Source organism: Harpia harpyja, chromosome 12 (assembly GCF_026419915.1).
Source record: "Harpia harpyja isolate bHarHar1 chromosome 12, bHarHar1 primary haplotype, whole genome shotgun sequence".
Classification (NCBI taxonomy): domain Eukaryota; kingdom Metazoa; phylum Chordata; class Aves; order Accipitriformes; family Accipitridae; genus Harpia; species Harpia harpyja.
Window position 1 is genome coordinate 8,230,968 of NC_068951.1, and position 26,915 is coordinate 8,257,882.

The following is a 26,915-nucleotide window of genomic DNA, read 5'->3' on the forward strand; positions in this document are numbered from 1 at the left end:
TCCTTTTTGCAAGTGATTTTATTTTAAAACTGGAACTTGAATTCTCCATTTGTTTAACAAGTCCTCCCTTTTTTTTTTTTTAAATAAAATTAATTTATTCTACAGAACAGTAAACTTCCAGACTCTTCCCTATTTACAAATTAACAATTTTGCTTGTAGATCATTGCTTCCCCCTCCTTTTCCTATCCCGTGACGCAGAAGGTGAAAAATCAGACAACATCCAAAGGTCTGTAAGGCAGTGCTCCCATCTACAACCACCTGGCCCGTTGGGACCTCAGTGAAGAACAAGAGTGACAACGTACTGCTTCCAGAGGTGCCCCCTCATTCACAGTGTGTGTAAAGGAAGCAGTTCCATATTAAACCCATCAGCCAAGAGCATCTGGCCTCTCCCTGCTGCATGGGCTCCTCTGAGCTGGGTTTTAGCTGTGCTGAGGAAAGAGAAATACCCCCCACCAGAGCAAACTGCTCCTGTTGCCTTCTGAAGGGCCATGCATTTGGGGAGAAGGTAGCATTTGCTGCAGGAATGAGATCCATCAGCCCTCATCTCACGCACCCATGGGCCAGAAAGGCAGCTCTCACATCGCAGGAGGAGGCAAGGAGCCTTGGAAACAATTTCCCTGCCCTCTTGAAGTGGGAAAGACAAGCGACTCCAGCACTGGGGACATGCTTTGCTAGCTCAGGAAAGAAGGCACCTAAAAAAAAAAAAAAATTTGACCCAACCCAAAACTCCAGGCAAATTCAAGGGGTTTTGAGCAGATTGTGGCTTGGCTTGCACCTCTCTTTGCACTAAGTGGTAACTTCCTAGCTGGGTACAGTGAGATCTGCTCTACCTGGAGACCTATCCAGACACTTCAAAGCCACCTCGCTCAGGTCCTGGTAGCACTGTCACCCAGGCCTGGCAGCCACATGAGGAGCCAGGAGTCCTGGTGATGGGGAAGACAAGCTGTGTGAGGCAAGCCAAGAGGGATGTGCAAGCACTTTGTCTGCAGGCAAAGCTGCCCTTTTGGATGGTCTCCCACCCCCTACAAGGCATGCAGTCCCAGTAAGCAGCCTGGCCTGTAAAACCACCCTAAGGGCTTCAGTGACTTGTAGTAAAAGCATTGACAAGATACCGCATACCTGGCCACAGCAGGTTTCTGCTCTACAACTCTCTTCCAGGGCTCACCTCTACCAGGGACCTCTTTTTTTTCTGCTATAGATGCATGTGGCTGCACTGGTCTATCAGAAAGCCACCAAGTAGTGGTGACCACTGCAGTGCCTGGTCCTTCCCAGCAGCAGTGCTGCTACAACCATTGCTGGCAGGGTTTTACATCTGCGGGGAGGGACTTCAGCCATCGGTGAGGGCAATTGTGCCTGTCGCTGCAGTCGGCCTGGCCTGGCCCCTCCATGTCAGCTGGCTGTTCACCCACCTGGCAGCAGCCCCATTCCTTTTGCTCTTCCTGGGCATTTCTATTTCTCGAAGAAAAAAAATAATCCTTCAATAGCATCTACTAAAGATGTGTAGTGTTTTCATTCCTGGGAGCCCAGCCGAGCACCTGCAGGGTGAGGCTGCCCCTTACCTCTGGACCCAGCCTCCGGCCTCTGTCTGACCCCCCCCGAGACATCCCGAATGACTAATAACTGATGCAAAGCATGGGTGTTGTCATATTTTTCAAGGTTTGCCTTGAGCAATGGAAAATATTGCCTGGCTGCGGTAGAGAGAAGGCAGAAGGCTGAGCTGATGCCCTTGCAGAGAGCTTAGGTTTTGAAAAAGCAAGGAAGAGAGGGAGGAAGAAAGGGGTTATCTAGGGACTCTCCATAGGTACAACAAGGAGAGAAAGGACAAAGGAACAGAAATGGCAGGACAGCAGGAAAAGCCTTCCTCAAATGCGATTCATTAAGCTTTGGAAAAAATCTCCTGGCAGAGGGTTGGAAACACATGCCTCAGGGAGCCTGAAAGCCAGCCTGGATAAACCCTCATGCCTCTGCAGCGGTGCCCACTCAGGCACACAGACCCGTGTGTGCGAGAAAAGCCTCTGCATAGGGATCTGCCATTTCCATCATCATCCCAAAATGCCACAGTCCCTTGGCAACTGATTTGCAGGGCAATGATGTCAGAAGGGATGTTGGCCATACTGGGCTCTCACCCCAGAGGGGACGTGCCGAGGTGCTTTGGCTGGAGGATGGAGCCCGTCATAGCTTCGGGCTGCCATCTCATGATGGGCATCCCTGGGAAAGAGATGCAGGGACCCTGGCTTGGCCCCAGAAGAGCTCTTAGTCCGGAGGGAAAGAGAAGAGGCTGCAAGCTCCAAAATGGCACTGACTCTTTCAGCCTCCCAAAGCCCCAGCACTGCCCCAGCCTCGGGGCTGGTGCCGGCTCCAGCCAGGACATCACCTGTCGCTGACACGGCTCCTAAAAGCAGCAGGGAGCGATAAGGACATCCCGGATGGGTTGCTGGTGGTGGCAGGAGGAGGTGGTGAGGCTGGTGCAGTGGTGAGGGGCATGGGTGCCCCGCATCCCCCCACCATCCAAGCCCCCAGGCATGGGGGCTTCAGTAGAAGGAGTATTGGTTTTCCACTGCCCGGGTCCGGCTCCGGGCACCGTCAGCCTCGTGGTAGTCCTCGGCACTGGTGGTGGGGGGCTCTGGCCGGCGCTCGGCACTGTCGCTGCGGCTCCGGGGGCCCAGGGCACCCTCCAGGCGGTGGTAGGGTGCAGGGACGGTGACAGTGGGGGCCACGGCCACCCCCTCGGCAGGCGGTGGGGCTGGCGGGCCAGCGGGTGCTGTGCTGCAGAAGTAGTGCGGAGGCGGCAGGTCGACCCGGCAGCCTGGCGGCTGTGACACGAGGGCTGGCGGGGGGCCGGCATCTGCAAGGGAGACAGGAGCTTGACCCCTCCAATGCTGCCTGGGGGCTTGGCCCCCCCTCTCCCTCGCCGGCACCTTCCCATACCCACCTTCTCCCTGACTCACCCTCTCCATCCTTGATCCTGTCCTTCCCCAACCCTCCTTGCCCACCCTCTCCCAGCATAGCAAGATGCTCCGAGTCCCACAGACCCCTCTGCTCCTCTCCTGCCCAAGCCAGGGGACTGACAGCCACAGCCAGGGACACACAGGTCACCCTGGCACAGCCCTGCTGCTGCATGGTCCTCCCTGCCCACCTTCCGTGGGATAACATCCACCTTGGTGCATCTCCAGAGCCACGCGCACCAGTACGGGCACAGCTTTAGGGAGGGGGTCGGTGGGGGAAATCCCAGGGATCAGTCCCTTTTAGGTCCATGTGAGTTCCCAGCCCAAGCACCAGTCCAACCCTCCACATGCAGCCATGCCCCTGCCCGACCCCGGCACCTACCGGGCAGCGGGCTCTGGGCCACGACATAGCTGCGGAGGGTGATGTCGGCCGCGCCGCCCGACTCGAGGGGGATGGGGTGCGTGTGGAAGTGGCGCAGCATGTCGAAGATGGTCTGGAACCAGAGGTGCTGCACGTGGCACTGCCCGCTCTCGTTCAGCGACAGGCGGAGGTGCTGCAAGTGCAGAGGGCCAGCGGGTGAGCTGGGGATTGCAAGGGTGAGATTCACCTTGCAATCAGCAGAAGAAGCCATCTCCATCAGCCAAGGGAGGTTTGCTCGTAACATAGGGCTGTTCTTTTTTTCCCCGCCTGGCTGGGAGGGTCTCCTGCAACAGGGTGTTACCTGCAAAACCCCACTTGCTGCAGCCCCGGGAGAAGTTTATCCCCTCCTGGTGATGAACACTGTACAGAAGCAGCCAGAGAAGAGCAGCTGGGTGCAGCCAGGGGGGCTGCAACTCCAATCCTAGTGACACAGACAGCCTAGGGAAGCCCACAGCTCACCTGAACTACTTCTTGCGGGACAGGTGACAAGAACAGGCAGTTATACCTCAAGCCCTCATAGTGTGTGCCCTCTGGTAGAAAAGGGACCCAGCAGAAAACTACACATGGGTTGTTTTTTTTATAGTGCATCTGTGTACTTCAGGACATGGAGCGGACAAGAAGAGGGCAGGGGATGACGTGCCAGGCTATGCTGGGCTCCTGTGGGGTATTTAGCCTTACGCCCATGTAGCGGGCACTGATCCAGCTGCGAAAATGCTGAAGGGGCTGGGCAGGGTGCAGAGGGCTCTTGGGGGACAAGGGCAGGTAGTCCCGAGGGATGCCCTGCCAGGGTGCAGCAGCTCTCCGCAGAGCTGCCGTGTTTGGGGTCACTGCATGGCACCCACTTACTCACAGAGTGCCAGCAGGGCAGTAAGGAGCCTGGGGTGCAGGGCAGGGCTGGCACTAATTTTCAGGGAGAAGCAGAGGACACCCACCTTCGCTTTCCCCTGGAAGTTGAAGGTCAGCACGTACTCCCCCGGCCGCGTTTCGCTCTGCCGGATGACAAACAAGCCGTGGCTCCGGGCACCCCCGAAGAGCACCAGCTGAGCCGCCTTGATCCGCGAAAGAGTCCCATGGAACCAGGGGAAATCAGAGAGGTTGATCTCTGCCTCCGCCTCGCTGTCATCCCCTGTCCGCAGGAACAGCAGGCTTTTAGGGAGCACCCAGACATCACCACCCTCTCCCGCCCCTTCCTCCTCTCCCTCTGTGCACCCCTAAGAGCAAGGGCTGGGGCCACATCCTGCATCCCAGTACCTGTGAGATGCCCGCCAGCGGTGGGGGCGGACTCCAGTGTCTGCAGAAAGCTCTCCAGTGGGACGTGGGTGAGGAGCTCTCCCAGGGAGTCCCTGCCCCGGCTGTGGGGCGCGGGGACGGCAGTGGCCGTGGCGGTGGTGTGAGCGCCGGGCAGGGCACATCTGTCTGGTGGCCTGGGCACATCTGGAAGGGAATTTACAGAGGGATGGGCTCATGGATCAGCATCACCCACCATCGCTGGACAAGGCTGGGGGCTGTCCTGCTCAAAAGGCAACCGCATTGGAGCGCTCCTGGCTCTTGGGGACATCTCGGGGCTGGGTTATGTCTCTGGCCACAGTTTGGGGGACTCCCTTTCAGCCTGTGCTGGGTTTCCTTCCCCTGGCGCAACCGGGATGGGAGGCACGGATGTGTCTTGGTTGGGCATAGAGATGAGGTGGGCCTGTGCAGGTGGAGGCTGCTCGCTGGGACCTGAAGACCCCAGTGCCTGCAGACAGGGACTTGATTTTCTGCACATACCAGGATGTACGGGGGCAATATCAATGTCTTCAACACGGGTGGGCCACCTCCCCAGGGCGGGGGCAAGTGTGAGGAAGAGGAAGGCGATGGACAGAGGAAGATCCATCCCCACAGCACCCGCTTCAGGCTCCTTCACTTTATTGCTGGCAGGATCTGGCCCCCTCCAAACTAGAGCTGTCACCTAGAGACACCCACCCTCCCCGGCGGGTGTTTTTCCCAGACGTAGGTCCTTACCATCAGCCAGGAACTCGCAGCTGCAGGAGGACACCCTGCCTGGCAGACAAGCTCCCTGTGCGCAGGACGCCAGCTCGATGTCGTCCCCACTGTCCCTGGGGGTAGAGCACAGAACAGACAGTCACGCACCAGCTGCCATACTGCAGAGACACACAGGCATGGCACCTCCGCTCACAGGCATGTGATGGGGACTCAACCAAATGAAATTCCAGCTGTGATCCGGGACCATATCCCAATGCTCCTCGCTTCCTCCCGAAGGGGCTGCCACGGACAGAAACACCCACAGCATCAAGAGGCAGTGGCTGGCAAAGCAACATGGCTTTTTTGGGGTGAGAAACCAGCATGGGAGGGATTAAACCCTTGAAAGCCTTCACTATGTGGGTCATGCTGGTCAGTCCTAGCTGCAGTATTTTGCTGCAACCTTGTTGGTTTGGATAGAAACGTTACCTTGACTTTCAGCGCTTTGCTTTGCAAGACATCAGTACACACACACTCCCACCACCGACTTCCACCCAAGGGCGCTTTCGCTTTCACCCTCTGCGAAGGGAATTACCAACCCACAGGAATTACGCCCCTAAAAGACACCAAAAAACCAAGCTGGGAGGCCCAGAGCGAGACAGTGAGCGAGAACAGAGCAAGGGGGGGCCGCAGTGGTGCGGCCCCCGCAGAGAGCATCCCTACTGCCCGACCCCTGCCCGTGCACTTCAGCACCCTTCTTGCGCAAGCCCCCCAACTTGCTCCACAGCCTATTTTTATCCCGGCCGCCGGCCAGAGCCCAGCACTGCCGGAGCTGCCCGCAGCACTCGGCTACTCTTGCTTAACGGCAGCCACGTGGGTGCAGGCAGCGAGGAAGCGGCTGCGTTAGTGGTAACGGCTCACGAGGGAGCTGCTGAATTATTTAGCAGCCAGTAAGTGAATCAGCCATTGGGAGTCATTCAGCTGCAGCCGGTTAAAAACAAGAAGGGAGGAAGGAAACCAAAACCAACAGCGCTTTGCAGAAAAGCCGTCGACGGGCGCTCACGCAGCGGCTCCAGCGTGCAGCCCTTGGCAAAAGCATCGGGAGCTGATTGAAAATTCGTTCTTGGCACCAGGCATGTGTGTCGGTGTATTAAACAGCTCATTATTATTTGCTCTGGAGTTCATTATTATTTGCTTTACAGTCACGTCCAGAGGCCAAAGCGGGACTGCGCTGGGTGCTAAGCAAACATAAAAGGCTGGGAGGCTGCCGGTGGTGGAGCGAGGGGCTGGTGCAGGGCTGCCGGCAGTTTCTGCAGCGGCTTGAGGCGAGCATGGCTGAGGTGCTCGGCTCCGGCTGGAAAACCGGCACTGAAACATGCAGTGGGAAAAAAAGGGCCATTTCCCAGCCTCGCCTCCATCAGCAGCCCAGCCTCAGCTTCACTTCTTGAATTATATGTTTTTAAAAAAACAGCAAAAGGAGCTGAAGGAGCACAGATCTGGAGTGCATTTAGTGCATCCTCCCTGCAAGATGCAGCCTCCACAGTCACTGACCCCGCAGTGCCCATATTGCATCTCTCCAGCAGAAGGGGGCAAAGGCAGCCTGGGGGCAGCTGGAGCCTCTCCAAGCCCCTGTTCCAGGTTTGCTCGAGGTTTTCACCTCTGCAAGCTTCGACACCTTATTTTTCCAGAATTGTGCCAAGAAGGGCAGTGCCAGGGTTTCCCTGGAGCCTGGGGAGCGCCTGGGCTGATCCTGCCTCCCCAGGACTGGGCCTGTCTGAGCCAGCTGAAGGGCGGCAGCACCGGGCACACGAACCTTCCTACAGTGTAACCCAACGCATGGGCCGATGAAAAAGCAGATGAGAAGTTTTGGTAGGGTTGTCGTGACTCCAATGGCAGCATTAATACCACAGTGATAGAAACATAAATAAACCAATTTAGCCGGCAGAATCTTAAATATACCATGGATGCTGGACTGGCAAAAGGCATAGAAAATAGCTCAAATACAGTATAAAACCTTCAGAAGGCAGGTGTTAGGAGCCTCCCGTGCTGAGGACTGCGTTCCCGGGTCACCTGCCTCTGCCTGGCCGAGACGACACAGAGCAGGAAAGGGTGAGCAAGCAGCCAGTGCCCTGCAAGGCTGCACCTCTGACACACACAGGCTGCTAACTTTGCCTCCAGACTTCTGCTGGCGTGAGTCAGGGACTTTCTGTAATAAGTCAAGTAGCAAAAATTGCATCAGGGGTAATAACCCGTGCTTGGTGGTGAGGGCACCACAGCATCTTCCTCCAGTGAGCCTTACCCAGGGTCAATGCAGTCCTGGATGTCCGCCACCCAGGAGTGCTTCTGCAGGGAGTCGATGGTCTCCAAGATGTATTCAGCCCCGTTCTCCACCTGCAGGCAATGCGGGACAGTGTCAGGCTGTGCCAGGGTCCTGCCACCCACCCCAGGGCAAAGCACACCCCGTAACCCAGCTGGACCCCCACATTCACCTGCTGCTATGAAACAGCACCTTGGTTGAACAGGAGAGTTGTCTGCCTCATCCCAGCAAAGGGATGCCGAGGGGTGACCCACAGAGATGCTTTGGAGTGTCCAAGCGTGACCCCTGACCAAAGTCAGGGCTCAGAGGAAAATCCCCACCCCATCGTTATCAGCAAATGCATCACAAGATTTTTACAGCCTCCGTGGCAAAACCACACCTGGCTGGCAGCATCGGGGGTGCATGGCACCACACACCAGCACAGACAGCATCCCTCGCTTCTGGGGAGCCTCAGTGTCCCCCAAAAACCAGCTCTGCACAGGTAGAGCAGAAGCCATGCTGCTTTCTGCCCCCAAATCCTGCCAGACTCCTAAATCCAGGCATTTAAAACCTCTCCTCTGTTATCTTTTCTGCCTGCTGGTCCATGAGGCTTCTGATTTCTGATTGCAACAGGGTGGGAGAGAAACCCACTTTAACAGGAAAAAAAAAAAAAAAATTAAAAATCAGGATGCAAAAGAGCCTCCAAAATTGCAAGCCCAAAGGAGCTGGGCCTTTCTGGGGCCAGGGAGGACCCAGAAGCCCCCACATCAGCAACAGAGCAGCAGGTCTCAGAAGCCACACCATGCAATGCTGTCTGCCTCTGGCAGGTTTCCCCGCATCCCTCCCAGACCCCTTATACATCGCGTTACCGAGCTGGTGGGGCAGCCCTGACTCCAGGAGGGTATCGCATTGCCAGCTGAGACAACCTCCTAGCAAATTAAATTAATCACAAACAACTGAATCACTGTCCTGAAAATAAGCAGGGCATGCAGGGAGCAGTGCCCAGCGCCTGGGCTGGGGCCAAGCAGCAACCTGCTCCCCTGCTGCAGCCCAGGGCTGTGCATGGGTGATCCTGCCCTGAGCAGAAGCGGAGGTGAGCAGCAAAGATCTCTCCCTCTGTTTGTTTAACCAGAGCAAAGGAGCCTCTCTGGCATTCTGAGGGCAATGCATGAAGCTGGCGTGGGAGACTGGCTGCTCTCTCACGCAGAGCATGACAGTAAGCAAAGCACGTGCAGGGCTTGGGTATTTTGCAAGTGCCTGCTTGTGCAATGGAAAAAAATGCATGTACTTGGTGTCTGACAGGCGGTGGGGACATGCTGCCTGCTAATTTTTAGGCAATTTGATAGAAACTATTCCAGCGTGGCCTCCCTGAACAAGGCAGGGGCTTTTCCACCCATCATAACCTGCCAGAGTGTGGCACATTGCGTGCGAAGGTTGAGATCAGGCTGGACACTAGCCCTGTGGATGGGAAGGCAGCAGGGAAACCACAGCAGCCAGCTCCCTTTCTTGCCCCTTTAATCCATACCCCGACATCGAGGGGTTTTTCACCCCCTCTGCAAGTCCAGCCAGCAAAGGGGGAATGCAAAAGAACAGCAGGAAGATGTCCTAGCAAGAAGGGCTAGGGCAGAAAGTGAGCTACAAATAATAAAGGATGTCAGGAATAAAGGAAAAGCATCCTGCACCGACAGCCGGGAGGGGAGGGCAAAGGCTGGCTGGAACAGCAGGAGAGAGGCAGCAGGAGATGAGAAGCCAGCAGATGGGCTCAATGCTGTGTTCGCTGCCTCGGGTAACTCAAAGGATCGATTGCAATCAATTAACCCCGTGGCAGGGTAAGCACCCTGGCCAGAACAGGGCAGGAGCAGGGTTGAGGGTACCTGGTAAGTCAGGCATGTTCAGACAGGCAGGGTTTGGAGCGTTCCCCGGGGTAATTAAGGAAATGGCTGAAGCAGTCACAAGGCTGTTAGCGGTGGGAGTGGAGAGAGCATGTCTGGCTCCAAAAGATGGGAAGAGGGCAAGCCCAGAGCCCTCCTCCAGCAGCAAGAGAAACCAACCCTCCACAGGCACCCAAGAAGCATCCTGGAGCTGAATCCCCCCTAGCAGGGATCTGCCATGACCAAACCCTGCCAAACCCATCTGCTCGTGCTCGTGACAGCCCCAGGGATGGGGAGAAGCAGCGTCACATCCTTGGCATTGGCCACACTTTGGACACTGATGTGACACTTCAGCAAGCAGGGTAGCAAGACATGGTTAAGATGACTCTTGTAAGGGGATCTAGAAAACATGATCAGAAGTAGCTGATGAGCCATATTCCAAGAGCAGTTATCGATGGCTAACAGGTTATCGATGGCTAACGATCAAAGCTGAGGGATATGCTCAGAAGCCCCTTCACATCAAGGACTCTCTGTGCGTGCTGCTCTTCAGTAATGATTAGGACAAAAGCAAAGTGAGGATGCCTAATCAATTCATGGATGACACCGCGTTGCAAGTGTGTTGAAGGATGAGGCAAGAATTCAAATGAACTCATCGAAGCTGAGAAATGCTTGGTGGAAGAAAAAGCTGAAACCAGCCTCCAGCACAAGGACACAGGCGAGCTCTGGGCTCACACTGATCACTCTGGGCGTCTGGGCTGGGGAACCACGACTCTGGAGCAGTTCTGCAAAAAGCATCGAGGGGTTACACCAGCCCACAAGCTGCGTATGAGTCAACATCATCATCAGGGTATGAAGAAAGCAAGTGGATCAACTTGGGCTGGATAAAGAGGAAGAAGAAGGGAGAAGCAATCAAAGAAGCAGCAATCCTTCCCATCTGCTCCTGGCCACAGCACCATGTACATTTTGGGGCATTCTCTCTCCAGATCCCACAAGGAAAGTGGTGAGGACCTTGGGCTGGTCAGTCTGGAGAGGAGAAAATGCATGAGGTTGGTCTTTGAAGCACAGAAGACAACAGCTGTATTATCGTCTGTGTCCATTGTGGACACCGACCACAGCAGAGGTTGAGGTTGAACAGCAAGAAGCCCTTGGGGCAGGGAGGATGCCCTGGAGGAGGCTGTCAGGAGAAGGTGTGGGAGCTTTATAAGGAGCCAGGTTTGGTGGAAAGGGATTTCCCGCAGGAACGCGTGCCAGGGCCAGGCAGGCTACCAGGCTTGGGGGCTTTCACGAAGCCAGGCTCCATTTTTTCCCTCCTCTGCTTTCACAGTTTTCTAAGCTTTTAAGCAGGTGCATTCAGCCGGGAAGCCTGGCCTTTCCGCTCTGCCTTTGCCACACGCTTTTAGGGAGAAGCATCAGGGAGAGAGGTGTTTTTTTAGCAGAGGCAGGACACAGAAATCCTCAAAATGCTGGTGTTCCCCCACATACATGTGCTACCTCCCAATCAGGCACGTCCAACAGCTCTGATGGAGAACACGAGTCCGTTAGTACGAGCAGGGAGGCACAGCCTCATTAGCTGGAGAGAAACACTATCTTCAACAACATGTCCATCATCACGGTGGCACATCACGCCCCAAGCTGGGACACCGTGAAATTCAGCTCCGTTCTGCCATGACAGGTTGCTGCCTTTCGGCAGAGCAGGAGGGAGCATTAAGCTAATTAACTGCATGATGTGGAAACTCTTTCTGGGGAGAGAGAGAGAGACTTTCACTCTCTGCTCATGCCCCCAGACTTGCATGGGGTGGTTGATCCCCAGGGCCTCGGTGGCCCCACACAGCCGTTCCCATCGCACCGTGTCAATGAAACAGACACCACGTGCCACCGATCTGGGGCAGCAGCCGTCACAAAACCACAGGCAGCCACACCAAAGAGCGTTTCCCCTTGCAGGTTGTCTCTGGACACTAATTTAACCCATCTCCTGGTGACACGGAGAAGAAAACTCCACGGTGAAAGTCAGGCAAACAGCTCGATCCCAAAATACCTGGGCATCAGGTGGAGGTTGCATCATTTTGGAGGGGGGGGGACGACACACACAACTCAGGGAGGGGAGGCAGCGATCCCGCAGGGAGCTTTAGAGCTGTTGGCGTCTCAGCTCCGAAAACCAAGGCAACGATCCCCTTGGGGACTAAGCATCCCTGCAGCGGGGGCTGGATGCGAGCACGGATGGGGTCCCCGTCGGAATACGCACTGCTGTCGCCCTGCTCTCACCTTTAGGACGAAGGTGTTGTCTTTGTCGGGCATCTCCAACGGCATGGTGGTGCGGACCTCAATGATGGCCGACAGCGGGATGCTCACCTTGGGTTTGGAAGCCTGGGAAAAGAAAAACAAAGAAAAAATTAAAAGAAATCGATAAATAAAAGTCACTCAATTGAATCAAACTCTCCCAGGGGACGACGTAGCATGGCTCTCAGAGGCAAGATCGCAGCTCAGCCTGCACGGTTATTACAGAGGGGGGAAAAAACCGCATTGATTTCCTTCATGTGCCTGATAACTCCAAGCTCTTTTAATTAAACCAAGAGGCAGCCCCGTGGAAGATAGGGAGGTTAGTGCATTTAACTGCCAAACCTCTTCCTTGCTCCAGCGCAGACTGATATGCCAGCTCTGCCAAGACCACTTATTTCTCTCCTTTCTAAACCCTCTCCCGATGGAGATGTGCTGTCTGATGGGGGACAGTTCCTATGCAGAAAGCAGCCCAGGAAGACTCCCCGTTTATGCAGCGCAGGAGCAGCATTTCAATTGAGAAGCTACGACGCAGCAGCCTTAGCCATGCAGGGAATTTTAATTACATTAAAATAAAGAAAAATGAATTTACCCCGGGGACCCTGGCACCTGCCGGAGCCTCGATGGGGGGGCAGGACCCAGTGCCTCCCACTTGAAGTCTCTGCTGAGCAACAAATTCCCCAGATATTTGTTTTAATTATAACAAATCCCTCCAAAGGAGCCCGTGGAGCTGCTCCCGGGGGCTGGTCCCCTCCGGGATTCGGAGAATCGTGGCTGCAGGAAGCAGAGATGCAATTCAGTCACTGAAACCCGCGCCTGGTACCTTGGGCGCACGGGATGGGACGAGGCCGGTGATAAGCACTGGGCTGCACGTTACCTACAGTGGGTTCAGTTCCCTTTTTTTGGGGGGAAAAAATAAATAATCCAAGACAGAACAGGAACTGCTTTTTCCCCTCTAGGATGTTTCGTTTCCACCAGCCCCAGGGCCCCAGCGCTGCCTCCAGGCACCTCTCGGCTGCCCCGGGGAATTTTTCCATTTTGGTGTTTGCACAGGAGAAGGTCAAAAAGGAAGAGGCAGCTGCTTCGAAAGGAAATAAAATAGGGTGTTAATTCACCCCTGAGCCAGAGAAGGGTATTCTCCAGGAAGGCTCTTCCCTTTAAAGATTTAAAGATGTGACCATAGTTTTTGTAGGGCCTACACAAAAACAGCGCTGTGGACTGCTGAAGCTAGAAACTGTTTTCCTCCAGCTGTGCCAGGCTGGTGCCACTTTTACAGCTGAATCATTTGCCAGATGGAAAGCAAGATGGGATGAGGGGAGAAAGATGCAAACCAAAGCAGGGTGTGATTATAACAGAAGAGCAGACAATGTTCATGGCAACTTTTATAAAATAATTTCAAAATTGATTTTTAGAGGCAAATCAAGATACATTAAAAAAAAATGCCTCTATGAGCACTCTTTTAAATGTTTTAAGAGCAGAAGTTGTTCGATTTTAACCTGCGTTTATTGTCCCTTTGGTGTGGCCGGTGTGCCAGCGCTGCTCCGTGCAGCCTGCACCCACTGGGTTCACCAGATCCTCCGTGCATCGTGCCAGGGACATGGTGGTTTCCTTCCAACCAGGTCTCGTGCTGTCCCTGGGCCAAGGAAGCCCCCCGAGCCAGCTACCAGCAATGCACGCCATCCGTACCAGTGCTGAGCAGCTCTATAGAGAGATCCACTTGAGTTTAAACTCATGTTTCATATTTTATCAGGAAAGATGTGACAGTTAGGCGAGAGGCACGGACTAACACCAACAGTGCCAAGGTTCATTTTGGCCTCAAAAAATAGAAAATGCTGTCTAAAAATATGAAATATCCTGCTGTCCCTATGTATAACGTATGGATCCATCTCTCTACCAAACCGAGAGTTACCAGAGGTTCAGAGCACATCAAGACCCATGGAGCAGCAGCCCCAGGTGCGTGCCCGGCACGAGGGCTCACATTGGCCCAGCTTTGCTAGCAGGGACTGAAACATTAGCGGGAAAGTCCTGGAGAAGATGAAGTAAATGAGATTTGTCTTCCCTAGGTATTTAAATAACAGGAGATTTCATTACCAGCACATACAGCTAGTAACACCCCAGGGAACGGCTTATTATTTGCCCTGTGCTCTTCAGAGATGAGAACACCCAGCACAGGTGAGGCACAAGCACGGCGTTAGCACAGGTGAGGGTTTGGCAGTGCAAGGCATCCCTTCGCTCAGCCCAGGAGCAAAGGTGGTCCTGTGGCGAGAAGGGAACTGAAGGTCTCAGAATCCACATTTCTTGGGCAAACCGCTCCACCGCTCAGCCTTTCCCCCAGGAAAAGAGGGACGTTTCCCTCCATCATGTGCAGGGGGGATGCGTGTGAGAAGGGGAGGGAGGATGCGCCGAGGACACGCCGCAATGAAAACCGGCTCCTGCTTTTGAAGCTTTCATTGAAATTACAGAAGAACAGCAGGTGCAGGCAAGGAGAAGTGATATTGTGGATAATAATAACAATAATATCAGTGTTGTTCTGCCCAGGAGGGTACGTAGCTGGGGCTGTCTGGGAGGAGAGCTGCAAAACCCACCCATGGCAGTGATGCTCCAGCCCCGGAGGGTATCACTGGCGTCTTCTGTCCCCATCACTACAAGCTACACTGGGGGGAGCCTTGCAGGTGTAAAATTACTCCAAACAAATTATTATTTTTAAAAGAAAAAAAAAACCCAACCAAACCAAACCTGCTTTCAGAAAGTGGACTAGCAGCCCTCTGAGGTCTAAAGCACAAAGCCCAGGCAGCGATCCCAGCCATACTGCTGCTGCATGAGCCACTGGTCAATCACATGTCTCCCCAACACACTGGGAAGAGAAAAAACCCCCTGGATGGCCTGGACACCCCATGTCTTGATGGGGGAATAAGCTTTTCTACTAAGATTGCTGATATTTGGGGGCCAAAGGACCAGGCAGAGGCTTCAGCATCTCTCCCAAGGGCTGTGGGGAAGAAGGGGGCTATGCCCTGGTGAACAGCAGCAATCAGGGCTTGCAGGTTGGATGGGTTTCAACCACGTTGTCCTGTCTATTCACATCTCAGCCACACGGCACCAAATCTCCCTCTGGACCAGAGCTGGATTTCATCCCAGCTCAGCAGTGGAAATAAGAAAATCCTCAAGCAAAGCCCAACCGCTGCTTGAATTGCTCAGAAAAACAACAGCAGAGAAAATCCAGGACTTACCTTTGGAGGGACATAAAACTCGAGGAGGAACCTCTCTCCTTCTACTTTCACCGCTTTCCGGAGCAGGAGGCGGCACTTCTGCCACTGCGAGCTCCCCACACAGTTCGTGTCGTCGGCCACCATGTAGCGCAGCGTCCCCTCCCTCTGGATGTCCACCAGCTCCACCTTGGAGGAGGGCACCTTGGACAGGCGCAGCTTGTGGGTCCATTTCTCCCGTGGGTCACCAGGCTCCTTGCCCCCAGCCGGCCACAGCTCCCTCTCGGCTCTCCGGCTGCCCGGGGCAGCCTCGGCGCCCGGCTCCGGAGAGGACTTGCGATGCCACATCTCCTTCATACCATCCACCACACACAAGCTCATGTTCCTCAGGGAGAAGCCTTTCTTGAACTTGGGCTTGGCAGCAGCATGGATGGAGACGTCCTCCGAGCTGCGGGACTGGCCGTAGGAGGACACCTTGCGTGCCTGTGCTTGCTGTGCCGGGCTCAGGTACCGTCCGGCACCCAACGGGGGGTCCATGCTGTCCAAGGACTCGGTGGATGTCTCCTCCTTCCTCGGGGTGACCTCGCGCCCGTAGGGGACGTGGCAGTTCTGCAGCCCCACGAAGGGCACGATGTTGTACTTGGTGGGGGAGTCGGACACGAACACCCGGCTGACCTCCAGGCTGAAGATGTCCAAGAAGTTGGCGGCGAAATGGTGGGAGAAGGAGGTCTCTGCCCCGGGGGTGTCGTAGTGGGGGTTCTCCTTCAGGAACTGGCAGAACTTTTGGGCGAAGTCGACGGCGGCTGCCTGGGCGTGCAGCTCGCAGAACTCCCTCCAGTCGGGGAGCGGGGAGGAGGGCTCCTGGCACAGGGCATCGCCGTTCATGGCTGCCCCATTCCACCTGCCGGCGGGCTGCGGGGGCAAGGGGACAGCGTGAGTGTGGGCATGGACACGGGCAACCCACCCTGTTGGGCCATGCCGTGTGCCATCCCCAAATGGGGGTCTCCCCCCCGCCACAATATAGGAGCCAGTTTCCAGGCCCGGTGTACATGGAAGCGCCATGGGAAAGCGTTTTTGCGCCATTCCCTCTCCACCTCATACGCTAGAAAAAAATCTTGGCCCCGGCAGCAGCCATAAATTGTACTTATTTTACGATTATGACCATGCAAAAGCATTATTGATTTCTCATAAAACCGCTAAGGAGTCCCCGACCGGAGGAGCCCAGGGGGATTCGCCTTCAGGGTTTCTCTCGCCTGTGTGTTCTGCCTGGGCACAGCGGCAGCTCTCCCACGGGGTAAGGGAGCACCGGGCATCCCAGTGGCACCTGCATGGGTGCACAAGGTGGCACCCTCCCCTCTGCACCCAGCAGCTGGTCCTTCTCTTTCTCCATCCGTATTTCTGCTCTGATCCTTTGCCACATCAAATTTTTTTTTTTTTTTTTTTTTTTTTTGAGAGACACTCATTAGAAGAGACACGGATCTTGCTTCTTCAGGTGGCTCTGCCAGAGCTGCTCGTTCCCAGGCTTTATAGCCCAGACCCTCCTTGGCCAGGTGACATCTCTGCTGGGGCAGGTGCTGCTCTCGTGTCCCCCTGCCACGGCCGAGCCCTCACTGTCTGGTCACATCTCTGTCAGACCGAGCTGAGCTGCTGGAGCTGTGTGGGAGCTCAGCCTCTGCCCCTCACCCTCCTGGCTGAACATCAGGCGCCGTGGCATAACAGCTAACCCCCGGACAGGTCCTCAGAGGCCAACAAGTCGGTAGGGTACAGGGGGAAAAAACCCACCCAAAACCAGAAGCCAGACCCAGGAGCCCACCAGAAGTTGAAGGGAGCTGAAGGCCAGACCCGCACACCCACGGGAGAAGCGCCACTTTGCCCGACCTCCACATCGGTCCCTCTCCCAGCAGCCGTGGGACTCACAGGGGCATGTGTGCATCTCCAGCTGTGTGCTTACACTGTACTTCCCAAACCTCTTAACCTAGCTTTGGGCAGCTTGAACCACCTCCCTGGGGAGACCCCAGCAGTGATCACATCTCAAAAATCATCTCTCAGTGCCGAGATGGCTGGTGCCTGCTGGCAACGGTGAGCCTTGCCCAGTGAGCAACTGGTGCATCACTCAGCTCACGTCCCCAAAAACATGTTCTGTGTGTCCAGACACCCCTCCTTCCCACCAAGGGCAGCAGTTTGGCTAATCCACCTCAGCTGGCTCAAATATAGAGCCCTGGGGTCTCTGTGGCTGCCATGCTCCAGACCCCTGCCTTCTGCAGGGCCTCCTGCCCAGCACTGGACAGCCAGGGACTGTGCCAGGGGACCATGCCCGGGGAGCCAGACTTCAGGAAGGACGGGACAGCTCCCCTGGATTTTGCTGTTCTCCATTCACAGAGCAGTTCTTTTGCTGGCAAGGGATTAGTCCTGTTAATAAATCACATGCAGTAACCCGCCAGCAGCTTACACAGCCAATAATTACTGCTCGGATGAACCGCACAAGCCATGGGATCAGGGCAGGCACTGGGGACTGGGCTAACCTGCTCCTCGTCCTCCAGACCCCAACCATGTTGGTCACCAGACCCCAGGCGGGACCGAGCCCCAGAAGCTGTGATCCAGAGCAGCAGCCGTGGCCAGGAGCCGGTTGCCATTTCCCCAGCACAATCCTACGGAGATGAGACACTGCCTGACCCACCAGCACGAAACATCTGAGCGCTCTGGCAGCACCTCCATCCCTGGAAGTGGCTCTCAAACCCCCTCAAACAGGGAGAAACTCACACGCGCAACAAAAGCGCTCAGTGGAAAGAGAAACCCTGAGCTGCTTGAGAGCCAGAACCGGGGGAGCTTGGCTTCTCTGCTGTCTCCTAAGGACCACGCGGTTTCCCTCAGCAGCGCCTCTGCCCCCGACATGTGGCATCTTCCCGCTTTCGGAACAGGGATGCTGCTCGGTGCCCTGGCTGTGCCAGGGAGGCAGTGAGGACAGGGCACAGACATGGCCACTGAGGACCCGCACTGGCCCCCCATGCCCCGCAGTGCCATCACCAGTCCCCAGCAGAGCTCCAGTCCCTGCAGAAATCCCTGGCGAGGCTCTCCCCAGCATCGCAGGGCTTTCCCAGAGACCTGAGCGATCCTGCTCGCAGGGATCCATGCCAGCTAGGAAAAAACCCATCCCTGCAGTTTAGGAGCAGTGTCTGAATTTCCCCAAGAGACAGTAGGAAAGCAACAGAAAAATGCAAAGCTGTTTGTTAGCCGCCCAGCAAATGCAATTCCTACTTATCCATCCATCACCAAGCAGAGAATTTAAGGACTCAGCTTGCAGCGGCGGCTACCGCCCTTTGGCTTTAAAATTCACAGCCCTGGCTCTCCACCACTGCCCCGGGAGCTGCCCCGGCACCAAGCCACGAGCCGGGAGTATTTGGGCTTCAGGAGAAAAGGGATGTGAAAAGGAATCTCCTGCTGCCAATCCAAGTGGGCATGGCAAAAGCAAGGGAAAAGAGCAGAAAGGGGCTTAGGGGGGAAGAGAAAGCCCCACAGTGATGGGTTTGATTGCATCTGCCAGAAGGGAGCAGCTCAGCTCTGCCCCCAGTGTTGAGCCCCAGGGCTTTGCTGATGTCCCCCCACCGTGGATAGGGGGAGAACACTTCTCCCCATCCATCTCTCCAGGAAGGACCAGTGCTACAGAGTGGGGCCTGCCTGCCCCAAACCGATGGATGGCAAACCAAGATGCAACGGCCTCTGAGAGATTAAGGAAAAAAAAAGAAAAAAAATAAAAGGCACTTCAAAAAAGATAAAGCCCCCAACAAAAAGCCTCGCCACCCAGGCACTGCAGCCAGGCTCAGGCTCAGAGTCACGCACACAGAGGCATCACAGCATCTTCCTTTCATCTGCACGGGGATGACAGACTTTAAAAGGCCAATTTATAAAAATGAAGCCTAGACGAGAGACATCTGGCAGGTCTGAGGAGGCAGGGGGAGGGTGGGGGTTTACCAACCCTGTACTACATCTCCAGCCCCCCCTACCCGGAGCGGGTCCATGAGCCCCCCAGCCAGGACCCAGCAACAGAGGCTGGGAGTAAGCGGGGTGGCTGGGGGCAGCCCCCCAGGACCGCAAAGCCATCGCCACCCCGGCACCCACCCCGGCACGTACGCATTCACCTGATTTCAGCAGGAGACAGGCTCCCAATTATCTGCATAGATTTACCTTTAATCTCGGTGCCTCCGCTCCCCTCCATACCAACAGCACTGCCCCACTTCTTGAAATAACTTATCATGCCACAGACAGCATCCCTGGGCAGAACAGTGGAAGCGAAGACGAAAATAAGCTCAAGATGAAAGTAAGCAGCAAATCTGCGATTGCTTTTTGGAAAGCAAGGGCCATCCGCTTCCAGCCCAGCTCACTGAGGGTTGCAGCATGCTCCCAGGCACCTTTTGAAGGAGCCAGATCCCTTTGGAGGTGCTATTTGCCGGCTCCAGAACTGGCTCAGGGGCCACAGCCTCAAGTCCCTGGCCTGGGTTACATGAGAGGACAGACAGACGAATATATAAAACGAGGAGGTTTGTTGTCAAAGGGAAGCCACAGAGTGGCAACCGAGACATCAGGCTGGTGATGGGCTCCTAACCCCCCTGCACGAGTCCCCAAACACCTCCCAGGGCAGAGCTGTGCCCTGCTGCCGTTGTCACTTGGGAAAGCAAGCCAAGGTTTAAAAAGGAAGGAAAAAATAAAGGATTTCTGGGGATCGGCCAGGTGGAAACCCAGGTTGCAATCGCAGGCAAGAGCCAGCCGCTGGCAGCGATGTTATGACAGTATCTCCCAATAAGCTGTGCTGATGCATCCCCTGTACCAGGGATGCGTGATGGCACACACAAGTAGAAAGATCTGAAAGTTGAAGTAAGCTCCTGACCTCAAGAAGAAATGAAATTTAAACTGTCAGCACGAAGTGCAAGAGACCATGAAAAAAAAGTCTCCAGTGAAGCAGGAGTCAGGGAGCAATGACAAAGCCACTGGGATTTGCTGAACCAGAGACGTGAGGAGGAACCAACATCTAATGAGGTGTTAATAACCCGAACGCGCAACACCCGTCATGGGATAGCCAGAACAGCCAGCCCAGCGCTTGCTCTGAGGGCTTTATTTAAGGAAACAACCCTAATAAAGAGATGTTTCCCTTCCGCCCGGCGCAGCGCAGCCAGGCTGGGCCAAAGCGATCTAAAATTCAGCAGGGAAAAAACCACTGTCTGATGGAAGTTGTGAGAGGCAAGCCTGTATCCCTCCATCTCTACCTGCACGAGAGAGCTCCCAGGGCCAAGCGTGCACCCAGCTGGGAGCAGGGAAAGGCAGGAGAGGAAGGAAGAGTCCACACAAAGGTGTGCAGTGAAGCCCTGGCTCATGGGGAAGGAGGTCCCCAGCTCGGTCCCGGCTGCTCCGACCCAGCAAGCTGCTCAGTTTCCAGCAAGATCGATGCCACTCCAAGCCCCGGCTAGCGATCCCGCGGGAATGACGCGAGGAAACCCAGGCACCTGCTCCCCCAGAAAAGCGCCTGACCTCAGCGTGCTGGGCCAGGGGAGATCCCCAAGTCACGAGCAGGTCCAAGAGCAAGGCGATACCTCCCCGGCCCCCCGGCAGCCAGCTGCGAGGCGATGCTCCTGGCAGGCAGGCAGCCCCTCTGGCAGCTCGCAAGGGAGCCTGGCGCCTGCCTGTATGGCCCCGAAGCACTGCCTGCCCCTGGCAGATGGGGAAATAGCTAAAATCGGGATGGGGACTGCCCTTGGGAATGCCAAGGCAGGGTGAGTGGCACACAGGGCTCAGAGCTGACGGCAGAAGGGAAGCAAGCACGTCATCTTTGCTCTTACTGCGCGAGCCCAAAGGGATGGGGGATGCCGTCAGCCACGGAGCTGATGTCCCCCGCTTCCACAGCGGACACCTGAAGCATTCAAAGACCAAGCGACCTCCTACCAGGGGCTTCCTTTGCCACCTCGAGGGGCTGGGAAGGGTCCCAGCCCTCAAGACCCATTAGAGCTTTAACCACACACAGAGACTGAGCTGAGGAAGACAAAGCTGTAGGGCAGAAAAGCAAAAGTTATCTGCTCTTGTGTGTTACACACCCCTCCAGGCCCACTTACTATCCCCACCACAGCCCTGGGGTGGGAGAAGTTGATTGCTCTCTGCGCTCCTCATTGCTCCATGTACTATTTATACCCTATAGATCTTAAATCAGACTGGCTGCCTGAATCAGATAGAAGTGGAAACAATCTTTGTTACTCTCATTTACTGTCCATCCCACTAAAATATTAATGGAACAGCATTTTAGCCTCAAATTTAATGGTCAAACCACCTTCCTTGAACCAATCCCCCATTAAATGTGTGCTTTGACTCCCTGCCCAGATGCACCATAGGGTCCTCCTGTCACCTGCAGCCTAGAAAACATTTGTCCGGACTAAAAAGGCTTCTTGGGTCTTTTTCCGCTGGCTGATGAGGGATTCCTCTGGCCGCAGCATTAGCCGGAGCGGCTCTCAAAACAGATGCCCCCAAAGCACCCAACAGTGTTGGATGGCTGTTTTCCAGGGCAGGGTTTCAGGGCGCAGGTGCTGAAGGGAGACATCTTCAGAAGATAAAATGGGCAAGAAATGACCCTTTTTTCCCCCCCTTCTTGCACATATGACAGTCCCCCCACAGCTCTGGTCGCAATCCTTCAGTTCTGCATCCTGATGCCAACCCCACAGGAACCAACGCTCCTGCAAATATACCAGGCTTTGGGGGCCGCATCCTGCCCGCAGCAGCGCAGCCCGAACGCAGCTCCCACCTGCCGCTGACTTACTGAGCAAATCCCCAGCACTGCTCACCCTATGCCAGGGGACCCGCTCCTGGCCAGGACCCCTGGGTGCTGGGGGACACACGGACACTCTCCATTCCCACATGCAGCCAGTCTGCCCAGAGCAGCCAGGCAGAGCCCAGCCCCGTGAGAGTTCCCCAGCAAAACCTGAGATTTTTCTCCATTTCCCACTATTCTTACCAACTTCATATCACATGGCTGTTTCTCTCCCTCCCCTCCAAAATCCCCCCAGTGTACATTTTACCTCCCATGCTGACAGCTGCTGGAAAATAAAGACAAGTTAATAGACAAGATCCACTGGGTCTTAGATAATCTCTTCCCTGAGTAATTCCATCCAGCTTGCAGGGAGCCATGCTGCCAGCCCATGCGCAGGGCTGGAGCATCACCCAAGCCACTTAGCACGCCACTGATCCGGGTACACCGGCGTGGGACCTGAGGAGTCTCAACCTCACCCATGGGGAGGGGGACCCCAGGGTGCAGTGATACCATGCTGTGCAAAGCATCGCTACAGCTGGGCATCATGAATGCAGCCTGGGGCTTGGAGGCAGCATGATGTGTCTGGAAATAAAGCAAAGACACCCCTTAAATGCCCCGAAAGAAAAACTGGCAATTTCTTGAAAAAATAAAATAAAATAAAAATTTAAAAAATAGAGCTTTTAGTAAAGGTCAGAGGCTGTTGTCCCTTCCCTCTTCCTCAGGTGCTACCTCACCTGCCTGTCTCCGGCCAGGGAGCTTCCCACAGAAGACTAACCAGTCCAAAGTCTATTTTTAACCACCACAATAGCAGAGCTTCCCAAGAGAAGCGGCCGAAGTCCTGTCCCCAACCAAGCAATCTCGCATTTCCCTCACTAAGCCTAGATTTCCTTCCGCTCCTCAGCCCACAACAAAACCTCTCGGCTTCCCACCCTTGTAAAACTATTTGCACATCCACCTCCAGGCTGGACCATCACTGGTGCCATGCGGCAGCAGGGTGCATGGTGTCACGCACATGTGTTACATATTAATTACTGACCTGGTACCTCAGGGCAGACCCTTCCTGAATTCAGACATGCCAAATAACAGGAGATTTAGCTGCTCACTCACCACCCCTGGATGTACCCGAAACTCAGGGGATTTAAAGAAAAAGCCCTGCAACATAAACCCAACTGCAATTCCCCAAACAAGTGCAAACTCTTTTAAAGAGATTACTCTTGCCCTGTAGATTGCTATGCCATTGAGGGGCTCCAAGGGTGTTTTTGGGAAGTGAGCTGTGCAGGTCAGTGGTGCAGGATGCCCAGCAAAGTACATCCCGGTGTGGTACGGCACAGCCATCGCTGTGTGCCTCCATCCTGGCTCACAGCTGGGGATCCCCCCTTCGTTAGGGCAGAACCCCCCCCAAGATTGTTTTTTCAATTATGGCACATAATAAACATGGGATAAAGTTACACAGGTTTGTAGGAAATTTTCTTATTACGTTTCTTTATTTTGCAGATGTAATTCCCCATACACATCACCGTCTCATACTCGCCTGCAAACGGCATTGAACTGTTGCCTAATGGTATCTGAGCTTGGGAAATTCAATTCTACCCCGTGCCTTACCCAGGACTGCTACAATCGCTGCTAATTGCTTAAGTGGTGTATTAAGCAAAACACCTCATAAAAATTCCAGTGGGCTTTGAAGCCCCCCCTCAACAAGATGATGCCAAAACACCCTGTTACGGCTGCCATCCCTGGCTGGAGATTCAACCTCAACCATCCCTTTTCCCTTCGCCATGCAGGGGAGCTCCCGGGCAGGCAGCGCTTCGTACCCAGCGTGGCAGCCACGACCACGCAGGAGGGATTTACGGACTGCGTCCGACTTCTCCGCCAGCCCTCCTTCCCAGGCCTCCCGGCCAGGGCACTGCCCCGCTGCGCTGCCATCGCAGCCCCTCTCCTGCCCCAGGGTCTTGCATGCCAAACGCTGCCAGGACCTGGCGTAGCAGGGCACAAACCGCCTCCCGTCTTCCTGATGGGATCCTGGAGCCGATGCACACCGGCTCCCTTTCCTGGCCCGCCCCCCCCTCCGAAGCATTGCAAGCATGCCCTGATGGATGCAGGGCTCCAGTCGAGTCTCACCCCAAGCCCGGACCTTGCACCCAGCAGCATGGGCGCTCCCCCAGCAAGCAGATTCTCCAAGCCCTTGTGGTTTTCCCTTTAACAAAAATCAGGTCTGGGATGCAGTCTTGCCTTTAGGGATAACCTCTCCTCCTCTCCACTGCGACGGAGCCAGCTGGAATTCAAACTTGTAATTCCTGGGAGCAGGGAGCACACCAGGCGCTCCCCACAGTGGCAGGGTCCCCAGTTTCCCTCTTCCAGCCTCCGCTCTCCGCTTGCATGAGGAAGCGGAGCACCGAGCCAGGCACAAGTCTCCAACCCTTATCCCACCACCTCGCTGGCACCTACGGGCAGGGAAACCAGCCAAGGGCAAGCGAGGGCACCAACACACGGGTGCACCAGGAGGGGAGCACTGCCAGGAGTGGCTTTGCTGGCCTTTGGGCTGGAGAAGAGCAGGGAAGGCAGCACTGCCCTGGGGCATCCCAGCCAGCCTGATTCAGCAAGACCAGCAGATGTGCAACCATCATCGGGTTTCTCTGCCTGCCATGCGAAGAAGAAGAGGAGGAAGAGGAAGGGCGTTAGCCAGTAACATCCTCATCTTGAAAAGATGGGTGATTTACCTCTAAGGAGGAAGGACAAGAGGAGGTTGGACAAGACCACCCTGCCACGAGGGTGCATGAGATGTGCTCACACTAGTCCAGGAGAAGAGGGGACAGACCTGATGGTCAAGAGGAGCAGCCAGAAAAGGTAACCCTGCAGTCAAGCAACGACAGTGCCCCTGAGCTAACCGAGGGGCTCACACTTGAGGAAGGCGGCAATTTTAACCCCAAATCCTTGCCCAGAGCAGGGGCTCCATCCTGCAGCCCCCAGCACTGACTTGTCCCACTTGACGGCACAGGGGGAATGGTCACCTTGTGTTGGGCGAGACACCAGACACCGGCAGGCAAGCCCACACCCTTCTCAAATGCACATCAACAGGCTGGAGCATCTCTGCAAGAATTATGCAATTTTTTTAGAAATAAGTTATTCAACGGCCACCCCGGGGTGCGCTGCAATGGGGAGGCGCTGTGAAGCAACACCGAGGAATGCAAGAGGGGAGCCCCAAGAGCACTCGCGATCCCATCTAAGCACATCTCCTGGCAGCACACAACCACCTGTCTGAGTAAATGCGATGGCCGAGGGCCCCAGGGTAGGAGGGCCGAGTGTTTCAGAGGAGCCTGGTGGTTTAGGAACACAATCCCCGTTTAAAAGCACAGCCCCAGATGCCCAGCATTGCAACCGTGGTCCTTCTCCACCCCTCTCCCAGCAAACCAAACCGAAAATCCCCACAGAGGGGAGGTTTGAGTAATCCACTCAAAGAAGCAGTGGCAGGGCCTGCCATGGATTTTGGGCAGGGTGCCGGGTGGACAGAGCGGTTTTACCTCCTTTCCCGTTTCAGTTCACAGGGTCCCCGAGGTGCCAGCAGTGCGGTTCCTCCCGGTCAAGCGCATAACTTCAACTGATGAATTTCTACACTGGAATGAGGGGCCAGACCGACTCAGGAGGGCCTGGAAGGCAAAGTTTTACACTGTCAAGCCCTGGTGTGAGCGCAATCATCCCCAGGCACGTTTCACCCCTAAGCTGCAGTTCGGTTATACTCCAGCCTGACCGTCCGCTTCAGCAGAAACTAGAAATAAGGGCCACAGAGAAAGTCCCTCTGCTTTCCACAGGCCTTCACGTGACGCAACCCAGCCTCACCAGAGCTGGAGGAAGTTCAGGAGCTGCAGTTGCCCCACGGGTGTCCCCAGAGCCCCGCGGGAACTGGAGGCACTGGCTCCCCAGGCGGGACCGGTGCTGCTCTGCCCTTGGCAGCGGGGACGAAGCCCTTGCAAACCACCCGAAGCAGCCTGCAAGCCTCACGCAAAGCCCAAGCAAACAATAATGATTAAAAAAAAAAAAATTAAAAAAAAAATAATCCATGTGGGGTCTTGCGCGTTGTCCGTACCCCCACCGGAGCATCCCCCCACCCCCCAGGAGCTCCGGCCCGAACCGGGCAACGCCGGGATCCCCCGAGTTTCTCCTCCCCGGTACGGCATCTCGCCCCCGGAGCGCTGCCTGCCCCGGGGCGGCCCCAGCACCGCCCGCCGCCCCCCCCCTCGCCGGGGCTGGGGGCCGGCCGGAGGAGCGCCGGTGCTCACCGGGAGGGGAAAGGAACCAGCCCAGGGGTGGGGGGAGGCGGTAGCGGCGGCAGCCCCCGGCCCGCCCGTGCGGAGCCCCAGCCCGGCGGCGAGGGGAGGGGGCGGCCCGGAGCAACCCCCCCTCTCCTCCCCCGGTTCCACTGCGCCGCAGAAGCGACCCTCCCCCGGGGGGGGACTCCGCTCTCCCGCTGCAAGCGGGGACCCTCCCCCGGCCCGGGGGTGGCGAGTGGGGGGGGGGGGGGGGTGTCCGTTCCTTAAACGGGGGGTGGGGAATAACCGGGAAAACAAGGGACCTCCCCCCTCCCCCGCCGCCGCCAAAGGCGACCGCCATCCGGTACCGGAGGGATGCGCTCACCCGGGCGGCTGCTCGGGGCTCCCGGCTCGGCTCGGCGCGGCTCCCGGCTCGGCTCCCGGCGGGCCAGCACTGCCCGGCCGCCCCCCGCACCGCCCGGCAACGCCGCCTCCCGCCCCTCCCACCGCCCGCCGCTTTAAAGGGCCCCGCCCGGCCCCGCCGGGGGGGTCCCCGTTCTCCCCCCGCAACCCCGGGCCCGGCCCGGCCCAGCCCAAACGGGGTGCAACGCACCGGGCCGGGGGCCTCCGGGGGGGGCGGCACCCCGCCTGTGGGGTCATCCGGCCCCGCCGGCCCCATTGCCTGTGCTGGGGTGGCATGGCTGCGAGGGGGCCCCAAATCCCCGGGGGGCACCCCAAATCCCCCCCCAAGTCCTGGGAGGGCACCCCCATACCCTAAGAAGGGAGAGCAGCATTTTCTCGCCCCATCTACCAGCCCCAAAGCTCATTTTTGCGCTGCATAGGAGAGGGTATTTGGGGGGATCCCCCGGCACCCCCACATCCCCGGGGTTCACAAGGCAGCGCTGTGTGGCCGGAGTG

The 26,915-nt window shown here is 56.2% G+C and overlaps 1 protein-coding gene across 2 annotated transcripts; it reads right to left on the bottom strand.

Annotated features, from left to right (window-relative positions):
- SH2B2 (SH2B adaptor protein 2) lies at positions 1 to 26,466 on the bottom strand. 2 transcript variants are annotated; one of them, XM_052804559.1, is made up of 10 exons: positions 26,383 to 26,466; positions 25,272 to 25,397; positions 14,994 to 15,881; positions 11,755 to 11,856; positions 7,625 to 7,716; positions 5,368 to 5,462; positions 4,618 to 4,800; positions 4,299 to 4,492; positions 3,328 to 3,499; positions 1 to 2,845 (listed from the first exon to the last, which is right to left on the bottom strand). In XM_052804559.1, exons 3-10 carry the CDS (start codon positions 15,852 to 15,854, stop codon positions 2,532 to 2,534), a joined length of 2,013 nt encoding a protein of 670 aa, XP_052660519.1. In that variant the 5' UTR covers positions 15,855 to 15,881; positions 25,272 to 25,397; positions 26,383 to 26,466; the 3' UTR covers positions 1 to 2,531. The 2 variants fall into 2 exon arrangements, with proteins under 2 accessions (XP_052660519.1, XP_052660520.1); XM_052804560.1 differs by having other exon boundaries at positions 26,366 to 26,435.
- Between the last annotated feature and the right edge of the window lie 449 nt (positions 26,467 to 26,915).